This window comes from Capra hircus, chromosome 22, assembly GCF_001704415.2.
Source record: "Capra hircus breed San Clemente chromosome 22, ASM170441v1, whole genome shotgun sequence".
NCBI lineage: Eukaryota > Metazoa > Chordata > Mammalia > Artiodactyla > Bovidae > Capra > Capra hircus.
Genome location: NC_030829.1, coordinates 58,846,548 through 58,860,847, shown reverse-complemented (window position 1 = coordinate 58,860,847; position 14,300 = coordinate 58,846,548). Strand labels below are relative to the sequence as shown.

Genomic DNA, 14,300 nt, shown 5'->3' with positions numbered 1-14,300 from the left:
ATCCTGAAAGATGATGCTGTCAAAGTGCTGCACTCAATATGCCAGCAAATTTGGAAAACTCAGCAGTGGCCACAGGACTGGAAAAGGTCAGTTTTCAATCCAACTCCAAAGAAAGGCAATGCCAAAGAATGCTCAAACTACCGCACAACTGCACTCATCTCACATGCTAGTAAAGTAATGCTCAAAATTCTCCAAGCCAGGCTTCAGCAATACATGAACCGTGAACTTCCTGATGTTCAAGCTGGTTTTAGAAAAGGCAGAGGAACCAGAGATCAAATTGCCAACATCCACTGGATCATGGAAAAAGCAAGAGAGTTCCAGAAAAACATCTATTTCTGCTTTATTGACAAAGGCTTTTTATGTAAAAGCCTTTGACTGTGTGGATCACAATAAACTGTGGAAAATTCTGAAAGAGATGGGAATACCAGACCACCTGACCTGCCTCTTGAGAAATCTGTATGCAGGTCAGGAAGCAACAGTTAGAACAGGACATGGAACAACAGACTGGTTCCAAATAGGAAAAGGAGTACGTCAAGGCTGTATATTGTCACCCTGCTTATTTAACTTCTGTGCAGAGTACATCATGAGAAACGCTGGGCTGGAGGAAGCACAAGCTGGAATCAAGATTGCCGGGAGAAATATCAATCACCTCAGATATGCAGATGACACCACTCTTATGGCAGAAAGTGAAGAGGAGCTTAAAAAGCCTCTTGATGAAAGTGAAAGAGGAGAGTGAAAAAGTTGGCTTAAAGCTCAACATTCAGAAAACGAAGATCATGGCATCCGGTTCCATCACTTCATGGGAAATAGATGGGGAAACAGTGGAAACAGTGTCAGACTTTATTTTTTTGGGCTCCAAAATCACTGCAGATGGTGACTACAGCCACGAAATTAAAAGACGCTTACTCCTTGGAAGGAAAGTTATGATCAACCTAGATAGCATATTCAAAAGTAGAGACGCTACTTTGCCAACAAAGGTCCGTCTAGTCAAGGCTATGGTTTTTCCAGTGGTCATGTATGGATGTGAGAGTTGGACTGTGAAGTAGGCTGAGCACCGAAGAATTGATGCTTTTGAACTGTGGTGTTGGAGAAGACTCTTGAGAGTCCCTGGGACTGCAAGGAGATCCAACCGGTCCATTCTGAAGGAAATCAACCCTGGGATTTCTTTGGAAGGAATGATGCTAAAGCTGAAACTCCAGTACTTTGGCCACCTCATGCGAAGAGTTGACTCACTGGAAAAGACTCTGATGCTGGGAGGGATTGGGGGCAGGAGGAGAAGGGGATGACAGAGGATGAGATGGCTGGATGGCATCACGGACTCGATGGACGTGAGTCTGAGTGAACTCCGGGAGATGGTGATGGACAGGGAGGCCTGGCGTGCTATGATTCATGGGGTCGCAGAGAGTCGGACGCGACTGAGCAACTGAACTGAACTGAAAGAAGGAAACAGGTATCCAGGCATAGGAAGATAAACCCAAACAAACCTACACCAAGACATAATAAAAGTGGCCCAAGTGAAAGATAAGGGGAGGATTCTAAAGGCAGAGAGAGAAAAGCAGCTCTTTACAAGGGAACCCCCACGGGGCTATTAGCCGATTTCTCCACAGAAGCCCTGAAGGCAAGAAGGGGGTGGCAAAACAGACTCAAAGCCTCGAAAGGGAAAAACCTGCAGCCCAGAATAGTCTATCCGGCAAGATTATCATTTGGAATAGGAGGAATAAAGAATTTCTTAGATAAGCAGAAACCAGAAGAAGACAGCAATACTAAACCGTCCTGAAAGGGGTATCAAAGGCCTTCTCTAGACGGAGAAGCAGCAGGAAGAAAGAGGAGGAGGTCACAGAGGAAAAGAAGCCGCTTAAAGCAGCCCGTGCACGGATGAAAAACACCTGTTTGTGAAAGTGACGGTGAACAAAAGGGACAGCAAAAGGAAAAACACGCAGATGTAAAAACGGACATCCAGATCCTAACCTGTGAGGAAGCAAAGTAAGGAAATGCACTTTTCTTTAAGAATGTGTTTGAATCTACATGGCTATCAGCCTAAAGCAAGCAGATGAAGGGAGGGGTAACATAGTAGACAAACGGCAACCACAGGGCAAAAGCCGCAACAGAGTCACGAAAACCGGAAGAAGTAACTAGGGAATCACCACCCCAGGAGAGAGAGAAACAGACTCCACCGCGAAACGAGGGCTGAAATGGCAGTAAGCACACATGTATCAGCAACTACCTTAATGGACTGGATGCTTCCTTCTCAAGATGCAGAGTGGCAGCCTGCATGAAAAACGAAAGCCTACAGCCTGCTGCCCACAGGAGAGCCGCCACAGGGCCAGGGCTACACCCAGACTGGAAGGGAGAGGGTGGGGGGCATGAGCCATCGGTCGGGGCTTTCTCTTTGCTAACTGCCACAGAAAGGCCACCTTGGAAGTCCATTTTGCAAAGATAAAGGACAAGCTTCCAACAGCCCAGAAAACCGGGACCACCACTGCAGGGGAGGCCTATAAGGATGGCATGGCTTCTGGAGGAGATACAAGGGCGCTTAAAGGGATGATTGCTGTTGACAAGAACTGTCAAAAATACACTTCCTATCTCCTAACAGTTACTGCCGTGGTCCTGGGACAGCTGTGGGCACAGACAAGACAACTCAGCTCATTTCCTTCAGCCTGGAGCTCCACTCCCTTCGCACGGGCGGCCTTCCCAGAGCTGCGACGGCCAGTCAGAGGCGGCCGCAGGCAGATGCTTTCCGGGCAGCAAGGCTACCCTGGGGCAGCCCTAGCTCTGGGGGAAGGCGAGGTCCTGGACCCCACCTCTACAGTGTCTGTTCTCACGGTCAGCCGTTGAGTTGCCTTATGTCACCATGGGTTCCGGCTCCTTGAGAGCCACGGCCATGTTTGAAGATGAGTTCAGGACAGACATGGAGGAGGTGGAAGCCGAGAGGCTGGTGAGTGAAGCCACAGCAGCTGACGCCCTCACGACTTGGGGTCTGGAAGTGCCACTGGTCTCGCCGTCACCAGCAAGAGCGGGCTGGATCCTCTGTGCCGCACACAGTGCCCCCAAGGAAGGGGAGAGGCGGGCCAGCGCAGGGGCGAGGGGGGCCGCAGTGCCCAGTGGGCGAGCCGCTGCCCTGGACACGGAGGCGCTGCAGCGGGCAGCCCCAGCGGCGGGCGCCCCCCGGACGGCGCTGGCGGGGGCGGGCCACGGCTCCAAGGCTGGGGCAGCGGAGGCTTCCCCTGGAAGACGCTCGGCCGGTGTCTGCTGAGGAAACCCAACAAAAGACGACAACCCAAAGAAAGAAAATGAGGGATGGAAAGGCATTTCACGTGAATGGAAATGACCGAAACAGGAGCTGCAGTACTCAGACAGAATGGACTGCGAAACAAAGCGGATACAGGGAGGTAAAGGGCGCCATCTGCTGGCGAAAGACCGACACACTCAGCAACACACACGCACCCACCCGCAGGCAGGCTCCCCGGGGGTGCAGGTGGCAAAGAACCCGCCCGCCGAGGCAGGCCACGCAAGAGGCACGGGCTCAGCCCTAGGCCAGGAAGACCCCCCGGGGAGGGAGATGGCAACCCACCCGCTATCCTTGCCTCGAGAGTCCCAAGGACACGGCAGCCTGGAAAGCCACAGTCCATGGGGTCGCAGAGTGGACAGCGCTGGAGCAGCTGAGCACGCACGCTTTGGACACCCAAATACCTAGAGCAAATGCTGACAGACACGAAGGGAGGAATCGATCCGAGCACAGCGACAGCAGGAAACGCCACTACCGCACTCACAGCAAGGCGCAGACCCTCCAGACGGAGAATCAGTGAGGCAGCAGGCCCTGAACGGCACGACGGGGGACTCAGACTTAACCGACATGTTCACGGCACTACATCCAAAACACAGAATTCCAGTACACGTGGAACATTCTCTAGAACTGGCCACATCCTAGGGCACAAAACTAATGCTAAGGACAATTACATGCCCACAGATTCGACAACCTCGAGTTCAAAAGCACAGAGATGATTTCAAGCATCTTTCCTGACTGCAATGGCGCGAAACTAGAAGTCGACCAAAGGAAAAGACGTGAAGGGAAAACAGTCACATGGAGACTGACACGCCACTGGAAAACAGATGGGCCAGAGGGGAAATCACAAAGGAAATTACAAAGGAGCTGAGACCAACATCAAGGGAAATAAAACCGTACAGAACCTACGGGACACAGCAAAACCAGTGCTAACCAGTGCTGAGAGCAAAGTTCCCCGCAATACAGGCCTTCCTCTCAAAACAAGGGAAGTCTCAGGTAAACCACCTCACCTAAAGGAATCTTACCTAAACAATCTAACCTAAAGGAATTAGAAAAAGAAGAACCAAAAAAACCTAAAGTCAGCAGCAGATAGAAAATAATAAAGCCCAGGGAGGAAATAAAGCAGAATCTAAAGAAACAACAGGGGAAAAGTCAATAAAACCAAGAGCTGGCTCTCTGAAAGGGTATACAAAATAGAGAAACCTCTGGTCAGCCTCATCAAGAAGAAAAGAGAGAAAATCCAAATAAACACAGTAAGAAATGAAAAATGGTAAATTTCAACTGACAACCAAGAATGGACAATTTTCTAGAAATATCAAAACAAAATCAAAAAATAAAGCACCAAAACTAAATCAAGAAATAGATAATATGGACAGACCAATGACCAGAACTGAAATAAAATCTATAAAAACAAACAAAAACTTCCTACAAACAAAGGTCCAGGACCAGACGGCTTCACAGGTAAATTCTGCTGGCAAACATGCACAGCAGAACTTATACCAATTCTTTTCTCTCTTCTAAAGATTGAAGAGGGAACACTCCAAAGACATTCTATGAAGCCACCCATCACCCAGATAACAAAACGCCATCAAGAAAAGAAAATCACAGGCCAGTATCTTCGATGAATATAGATGCAAAAGCCCACCTAAAGAGACAACACACCTACACGCAGAAAACTAAAAGACACTCAGGAAAGAAATCCAGGATGACACAGACCGATGGAGAGGTGGAACTGGAAGAGCCGATATTACAGAAACGAGCACACTGCCCAAAGTGAAACGGGGAAGTGCAGTCGCTCAGTCGTGTCCAACTCTCCGCGACCCCGTGGACTGTAGCCCACCAGGCTCCTCTGTCCATGGGATTCTGCAGGCAAGAATACTGGAGTGGGTCGCCATTTCCTTCTTCAGGGGATCTTCCTGACCCAGGGATCGAACCCAGGTCTCCCACACTGCAGGCAGACGCTTTAACCTCTGAGCCACCAGGGAAGCTCTCTACTATACTATACTACCCAAAGCAATCCTTACAAATTTGATGCAATCTCTATCAAACTACCAACGGCATTTTTCACAGAATTAGAACAATAACTTTTGCAATTTGTAAGGAAACGCAAAAGACCCCGAATGGCTAAAGGACTCTTAAGAAAGAAAAATGGAGGTGGAGGAATCAGGCTTCTAGACTTCAGATTATACTACAACGTTACAGTAATCAAGGCAATATGGTACTGGCACAAAAACAAAAATATATATCAATGGAATAGGATAGAAAGTCCAGAGAAAAACACACAGGTATGGTCACCTGATTTATGGCAAAGGAGGCAAGAATATATACCATGGAGAAAAGATGGCCTCTTCAATAAGTGGTGCTGGGAAAACTGGACAGCTACATGTAGAAGAATGAAACCAGGACACTTCCTAAGACCATACACAAAAATAAACTCAAATGGATTAAAAACCTAAATGTAAGACTGGATACTATAAAATTCTTTTAGGAAAACACAGGACAAACGCTCTTTGATATAAGTCACAACAAGATTTTATCTGACCTACTCCCTAGAGTAAGAAAAACAAAAATAAAGAAATGGGATCTAGTTAAACTTGAAAGTGTCTGCAGAGCAAAGGAAACCATAAAGACGAAAAGACAATCCTTAGAATGGAAGAAAATATTTGCAAATAAAGCAACTGACGGATTTACAAGCCGTTCACACAGCTCAGTATCAAAAAATCAAACAGCCCAATAAAACGATAAGCGGAAACCTAAGTAGACATTTCTCTAAAGAAGACGTACAGAGAGCCAAGAAACACATGAAAAGATGCTCAACATCAGTAATTATTAGAGAGACGCAAAGCTACAGAAAGCGAGAGAAGGCAAGACTGCAATGAGGTGCCCCTTCACGGCAGTCAGAATGGCCACCGTCAAAACTCTACGAAAAGATAGAAGCTGGAGAGGACGCGGAGACAAAGGAACCCGCTCACAGTGCTGGTAGGAACGCAGATAGACACAGCCACTCTGGACAGCACGGCGGGCCCTTAGAAGACGGAACAGTCACACCACACAGTCAGCAAGCCCACTCGTGGGCGTAGACCGCAAGGCCTTAGTTCAGAAAGACACACGCAGCCCAGGGCTCAGCGCAGCACCGCTTACAACAGCCCGGACACGGACGCAGCCTGCGTGCCCATTAGTGGGTTAGCGGAGAAACGTGCTGCGCGTGCACGCCGCAATGTCACTCAGCCGCAAAAAGCGCCGGAGCCGGGACACGCGCGGAGACGCGGAGGGATCCGGAGGCTGCGATACGGCGGAAGCGAGCCGGCCGGAGGGAAGCACGCGCCGCGTATCCGTGCCTAGACCAACGCGCGGAGTCCGGGCAGACCACAGGCGAACCGTTTGCAGGGCAGTCAGGGATGAAGTCGTGGAGAATGGGTGTGCGGACAAAGAGGAGGCAGGGCAGCGAGGCCAACTGGGGCTCAGGACCGACGCGCACGCGGCGCGGAACGCGGCTGCCCGGGGCTCTGGCCGGCGCGGGAGGCTCAGCCGCGCTCCGCGAGGACCCGCGGGCGGCCGGCGCGGCCCAGAGGGAGGGGCCACAGGCACACCTGCCGCGGCGCAGCCCAGAGCAACGCCGCGCCTAAGGCGCTTCCACTCCCGCTTAAAAAAACGTGGCAAACCCAAACCACTTATGCTGTTATCGTAGAAATATCATGAAAACTGCGACTGTAGTAACAGAATATGTATCTTGGGTATTAGAAAGCATATGAAACAGAAGAGAGAAAATGTGGACGCCTGTCAACTTGGCAAGCGGTACGTTCCTTAGGGCCTCCCTGTGGCTCAGCTGGTAAAGAATCCGCCTGCAACACGGGAGACCTGGGATCGATCCCTGGGTCGGGAAGACGCCCTGGAGAAGGGAAAGGCTGCCCACTCCGCTGTTCAGGCCGGGAGGATCCCGAGGACTGCACAGTCCGTGCGGCTGCAGAGAGTCAGGCGTGGCTGAGTTTCACTTTCAGGCTCTGTCATTCCGCTTTAAACCGCCGCCATAGCTTCCTAGGCTGCTGGAAAGTCGAGAGGAACTTTCGGGCTTCTCGCATAGCTCAGTCGGTAAACGCAACGCAGAAGACGCAGGTTTGATTCCTGGGGCGGGAAGATCCCCTGGAGAAGGAAACGGCACCCCACTCCAGGGTTCTTGCCTGGAGAATCCCACTGACAGAAGAGCCTGGCGGGCTGCGGTCTGCGGGGTCGCTAAGAGCCGGACACGACTGAGCGACTTCACTTTCACTTCTCACTCTCATGCACTGGAGAAGGCGGTGGCACCCCACTCCAGTGCTCTCACCTGGAGAATCCCATGGATGGGGGAGCCTGGTGGGGCTGCAGTCCATGAGGTCGCTAAGAGCCGGACACGACTGAGCGGCTTCGCTTTCACTTTTCACTCTCTTGAATTGGAGAAGGAAATGGCAACCCACTCCAGTGTTCTTGCCTGGAGAATCCCAGGGACGGGGGAGCCTGGTGGGCTGCCGTCTGTGGGGTCGCACAGAGTCGGACACGACTGAAGCGACTTAGAAGCAACAGAACCTGTCTATGAAAGGGGAACAATCTCGGGCACAGAGAACAGAGGCGTGGTTGCCGAGGGGGTGGGGGCTGGGGGAGGGAGAGGGTGGGAGGCTGGGGTTAGTCGATGTGAGCTGGAAATACAGGGTGGATAACCCACAAGGTCCTCATGTGTAACACAGGGAGGCAGCCAATACCCCGTGGTAAATCATAATGGAGAGAGGATGCTGAGAACGTCCATGTGTGTATAGCCGAGTCACTTTGCTGTAGAGCAGAGACCGGCACATCACTCTGAGCGAACTATATTTCAATTAAAATAGAGAGAGACGCCTCACTGACAGTGCACGGGGACCCACAGACACAGGAAACAATCCCGTGGTTACCAGAGCAGGGAGGAGGGAGAAGAGAGAAATTAGGAGGCTGAGCTCAACGCATACCTACTATATACAAAATAACCGACGACCTACCATTCGGCCCGCGGGACTATACTCAGTATTTTGTAACAAGTTGTGAGGGAGAAGGATCTTTAAAAGTAGATTCTGTTGCTGTCAGTCTGTCCTCGCTCAAGCACCTGGGGGCTCCCAAAGGCAGAGGATGCTGCCCGCGCCGAGGGCTGGGAGCCCTGCGGTCCACACGGGCGCCTCCAATCTGAGGTCTGGCCCCGCCCGGAGCCTCCCTGCTGCCTAACAAGCTAAGTCACAGAAACCGCGAGTAAGCCTTCAGAGCCACTGGCAGCGGTCTGGCACTGCCACACAGCCCGGCGCGTGACTGATGGGCTGGGATTTCACACGTCCTGCTTCGCTTTTTGTTTCATTTTTGCAGTCGCTCATTTTTACTGTATCTCACAGTCAGTCTGCAACAGTTTGGAAATGACGAAGTAGTCCTTCACCACAGACTTCCCCGGTGGCTCAGACGGCATAGCGTCTGCCTACAATGCAGGAGACCTGGCTTCCGTCCCTGGGGCGGGAAGATCTCCTGGAGAAGGCAATGGCACCCCACTCCAGTACTCTTGCCTGGAAGATCCCATGGCCAGAGGAGCCTGGTAGGCTACAGTCCATGGGGTCACACGACTGAGTGACCTCACTTCCTTTCCTTTCACTTTCACCACAGAGACATTCAGAAGCAATGAACAGATAGATAGCTTAGGATTAAAGAGCAGTTGGAATGATCTTTTAAGCAAAGTATGCCAACAGCACTGTTTTCCTGATTAATGCCCACGGCTTCTACTACTAAATATAAAACATTCTCAGGGCTTCCCTGGTGTTCTGGTGGGTGAGAATCTGCCCTGCGATGCAGGGGACACTAGTTCAATCCCTGGCCTGGGACCATCACAGCCACTGAGCCTGTGCTCCACAACGCAGAGCGGCCGCTGCGGTCAGGGAGGCGTCCCCGGGCTCCGCAACTGCAGGAAAGCCTGCCTGCAGCAACGAGCAGCCAGCGCAGCCAGAGGCACAGAGAGAAATGTGTTTGCAAACGTAGAGACTGAAGCAGCGCCCTGAAAATGGAAAGCGGTGAAGATGAAGAGAGCCCTACGTACCTTCTTCAGTGAAGAATTTTTCTACAGGTCCCACAAACTGATTAATCTCATTAAGTTCATCTCGGCTGACCTCTGGAAACGGGAAAGCTTCTTTCTGAAAACGAGGAACACACAGTAAAAATGTAACTGTGGGCGACCTCCCACAGCGGTCATGTCAGTCAGCAGGGAAGGGAAAGGACGCGCCAGCGTCCCCATCGGCGGGCCGAGCCTTCCGGGCCGAGGGAACTGGACAGCAAACCCCAGCAGGAGCTCCGGACACAAGAACTGTGTCAGACTCCGCCACCTCGGCCCAGCCTCCTCCCTGACCCAGATTACCCCCGACTCTGATCAGCTTTCCTTACTAAGAAGCGACGAGGACTGTCCTATGGAACAGGGAGCCTGGGCTAACGCTTCCAGCCCCAGCGCGGTCCCTGCTGCGCAGCTTACCAACCGGGCGACCCCTTCACCCGTCCCCAGGGCCATTTTCTCACCCGGAAAACGCGGGTGGTCTCTGTGAGGACCATGGGAAGCCATGGATGAGATGTCACCTTAGTTAGTCCTGAGCTTAGAAACGCTGCCGCTAACAAGAACGTACTGTGGTCGCAAGGGCTGACTTCGTGGCGGGCTGCCACTCAGCTGCTTGCTCCAGGACCCGCCCTCCTGTCCGATGACCCCTGACCCCTGCTGCCTGGGCTGAGCGTGCCAGGAGGCAGGGCCACCAGAGGCAGCCCCGCTGAGGAGCCACATCAGCCTGAACGCAGCCCTGACTCTGACACTTTGGGGCTTGGCTTCAGTCTCTCCCGTTACAGGTGGCACCTCAGGAGGCAGGTGTGGGGCTCAAACGAGATGGTGTGTCCTAAGCGTGCAGTGACGGACCAGGGAGCGGCCAGGGCTTCTGCCTGAGCCTGGATTCCCCACGAGGCCTTCGCTCTGGGTCACCTAAAATCATCCCACTGAGACCTCAGCCCCTCTGGCTTTTGGGCGCCGCCCTCCCCTTCAGCTGCCAGCACAACCTTTCTGGATTTGACCAGCGCCTGCTCAAGAGTGACGTCCCAGCCCCGAAGCCACCCCAGGAGCCCGGCCTCTCCTCACAGCACCTCTCACCAGGTGGTTGGAGAAAATTCTTGCGAGGAGTCCTGTCTCCTCCCTCCAGCCCACAGGCTCTCAAGTCTGTTTTCTCCTCTCAGGCCCCCTGTACAGGTGAAGGGTGGATTCCACGCCAAAACTGAGAGCTGACTTAAAAGGAATCCCTGCCTCCGGGCCACCTTCGACCCTGCCCCTCAGGGGGTCTGGAAGGAAATCAGGCTGAGCAGTCATCACTCCACAGCCACTGAGAACAAAGCCGGCTCTTTAGCTGAATACAGAAGCTGAGCCCACTGCACTGGCCTGCACAGCCTCATGGGCTCACCTGGGCCGGCCACAGTGGCTGCATTAGAGGAAGAAGATTCTGGAATCAGTCAGCAGCCAAGTGAGAAAAGAGAACAGAGTGGGACCAGTTTAGGGACCAGCCTAAACTCCAAACAAAAGAGAACCTGCCAAGAGAAGCCTCGAGAGTACGTGAGGATGAAGCTCTGACAGCAATATTCAGAGTCTGAATGGGGTGCTTTGTGGGTGCTGGGTTCAATTTCACTTGCAATTTTCAAATTTTTGAAACCAGTGGAACTGGTTTTTCCAATTATTCTACATATATAGAAACCACATATGTAACACGGATGAAGCCAAGCTGCTCCTGGCCGAGGCTGTGAATGGGGAGAAGAGTCACCCAGATCCCTCCACGGGTTCCCGCAGGAGACCCGCGGGCGTTCTCAGAACACTCTGAGGGCAGGGGGACAACGGCGTGATCATGAAGGTCTCCTTCCAGTTTGAGATTCCAAGCCTCTGTGCTGCCATGTTGCTGCTCAAACCCCAACAATGCTGAGAGAGACCCTGTCGGCCTGAACCAGGGCAGTACCAGCCAAGTGCTTAAGAGCTGCCAGATTCTAAATGGAACCTGAAGGTAGAGAAGCTAGGATCTGCTGTCAGATCAGATGCGGATTATGAGAACAAGAGGCACCCCCAGGTATCTGACCCTGAAAAGGAGCAGGACCTCATGGCCTTGCCCTGCCATATCCTCAGCCTGCCTTTTGTCTGTGGAAACACTGAAGCCAAGGAGTGAGTTTAATCAGAGACGTGAGAAAATGCAGAAAGAAGAGCCTCCAGTCAAAGGAGACCAAATAACAATAAAGCAGCCACTAAGCATATTCAAGGGCCTTCAGTTCCTTCTCAACGGCTACAGATAATATTCTGAGCCATATCCTGTGAGCTGTCTTATAGACACTGAAGCCTCCACCTGGGGGAAGCAGTTAACTTCATGATGACTGGGCTATAGCCGTGACATAGGCTGCTATAATTTCGAGAACTGGCCTCATGGAAGTGGGAACTGACCCTGGAACTGAAGACGGACTGTGCTTAATCGAGACGATGCTGGCCAGTCCACGGTGGCCCGTTCCAAGATGCCCATCAGCTGCCTGTGCTGTTTCTGTGCGTGAGCCCCTCCCTCCGTCTATAAAAGCCCTCGCCTGCAGGTGGGGCGCGGGAAGAGAGTCAGCCTTTGGACAGGGCCCCCCCCCTCCAACCCTGGCTGTCAGCATCCACAATAAAGCACTTTCCTTTCCATCCATCTGGCCTCTTTACTGACTTCCGAGAGGTGAGCAGCCGGACCTCACTTTCGGTTACAACCTGAACAAGTGGAACGGTACAGTCACCACCATCTCCAATGAGATGACCAGCGGGAAGAGCAGGATCGGGTGGAGAGACCAGGAACTCAGTTTTGGGTGGGCTAGACGGGCGATGCCTAGTGACACCCAAGCGCAGCTTTTGACTGGAAAGGCGGATATTCAGAGGGACGGGCTCAAGTCTCGCCTGGAGAAACAAATGTGCACCTTCAGGAGACGGGTGGCGTGACACGGAATCAGATCATCAGAGGAACGACTAGAGATGGGAGACCATACACAGGCTGGGCCCAGACAACTCCCACTCCAGCTGAGCTGGTCAGACACGCTGGCCAATGTTTAGCTGTCAAAGAGCCAAGAAGGGATCAACGCCCTTGAGTAGCGGAGAAGGCCTGGGGGTCTAGCTGGCCTTTGCTAAGAGCGGACAGTTCTGCCACCGAAGTGCAGAGAATGTAGACCACACGTGGGAAGGAGGTAAGTGTAGAGGCGGGACTTCTTACCTAAATGGGCGCGTTTTCGCAATAAACAAGAAGCAAGGCCAGCAGGTGAGATTGAAGGCGGAGAGGGTGCTGAAGGTTTGGAGAAAGGGAGCATAAAACACGTGTGTTCTTTCTTCCCCGCGCTGCTGGGACCTCGAGTTCCCAGGACAGCGCCACACAGCCCCAGGTTCAGGGGAAACGGCTTCCCTAACTTTTAACGGCCTAGCTTTGCACTTTTTAGCAGGGCAAACCATTCCAGTCTGGGTGTCTGCACGTGTAATGCCTGACAACCTTAAAGAACGCTCTAGAGAAACCAAGGAATAACTCCTGAAGTAGAACAGAATCAGCCAACATCGCAGCCGAGCTCAGAGCACTTTACACACATTTTTCTTTGGTTTTCTGGCTACCTGTAGGAGGGGACAAAGACTGCTTTTACTATTTCCTGTATGAGGGCAGAGAGCAACTTCACAGGGCTGCTCAGCCCAAGCTCACAGCACTAGCAGCCAGCACTGACTCCTCAATCCGCGGTCTCTCACATCTGCCCCACGTGCGGCAGATTAATAAAGCATTTCCACGCATATGCAATCTCACTGGGGCTTCCCGACACACACACACACACACAGACAGACACACACACACTCTCTCTCTCTCTCTCTCTCTCTGTCTCGGTGTGCGAGACACAGCACACCGCGAGCTCCGCTTTAAGGCTGAAAGACCTGGGGCTCAAAGTCACAGAGCCGAGATCGAGTCCAGGTGCGTGCTCAGCAACCAAGCGGTCACCACTCTCGGGTCCTGCGACCCGTGGAAGGGCCGGGCGGGCACGCCAAGCGTCTGGGGGGCGCGCGCGCGCGCACACACACACACACACACACACACACACTCACTCAGACACACACACTTCGGGGCCGGGACGCTGAGCGGAGGGTCACCCAGCGCCCACCTCAGCCAGGGCCTCCCGAAGCAGGAGCACGCGGCTCCTCAGAGCCGGGGGCCGGCACGCCCGCCCTCGGGTGCGTGTCTGAGGCAGCCCGTGGGGGCTCCGGAGCGGGCTCCACTCGCCCCTCCGCGAAAAGGGCAGAAGGCAGGGAGCCCGCGGCGCCGCCTCACCTTCTGGATCTTGCCCAGGAAGAGCTCCTTGGCGAAAGCTCGGCTCGGCGGACTGGTGAGCAGCGGGCGCCGGCTCACGGCGAAGGCCGCTGGGGCGCGGCAGAAGCGCGCCGCCACCGAGCGCCAGAAGAGCCCACAGCCGCTCATGCTGCCCGCGGAGCCGCTCTCGCCGCTGCTGCCGCCCCGCCCCGCCCCCGGCGCCTCGGTCACGGCCCGCAGACGCGCCGCCGGTGACGCCATCCGCCCGCGCCGCCCCCTCCCCCGCCTCGGCCGCCAATGCGCCTGCGCGGCCTCGGGCTCGGCCCCGGGCGGCTCGCGGATTGGACGGCGGCGGCGGCGGGGGGCGGGGCACCGCAGTCAGACACCCGCGGCCTCTGCCAAAGGCGGTCGGCCAGCAGCCGGGGCTGCGGCGACCCAGTGAGACTGCAGAGTGCGGGTCGGGGGCCTCCCTGGTGGTCTCGTGGTCTATTCCCGCCGACGCAGAGGACGTGGGTTAATAGATCGCTGGTTCGGGGAAGACCGCCCCCCCCGCCCATGCCTAGGGGCCACTAAGGCACAACTGCTGAGCCGCCGCTACGTTAGCCTCTGCGCCCGGCACCCAGTGCTCCACCGCAAGGGAAGCCACCGCGCGAGAAGGCCCCGCTCTCCCCAGCTAGAGAAGGTTCCCA

At 53.9% G+C, this 14,300-nt stretch overlaps 1 protein-coding gene across 2 annotated transcripts in view; it reads right to left on the bottom strand.

Moving 5' to 3' along the window:
* The window catches only part of ACAD9 (acyl-CoA dehydrogenase family member 9), a 39,143-nt gene extending 25,306 nt beyond the window's left edge, over window positions 1-13,837 (bottom strand). For both annotated transcript variants that reach the window (XM_018038241.1, XM_018038242.1), the window contains exons 1-2: window positions 13,633-13,837; window positions 9,357-9,450 (exon numbers count right to left, since the gene is read on the bottom strand). In XM_018038241.1, the coding sequence (XP_017893730.1) occupies window positions 9,357-9,450; window positions 13,633-13,779 (241 nt within the window). In that variant the 5' untranslated portion in view covers window positions 13,780-13,837. The remainder of the gene's footprint in view (window positions 1-9,356; window positions 9,451-13,632) is intronic.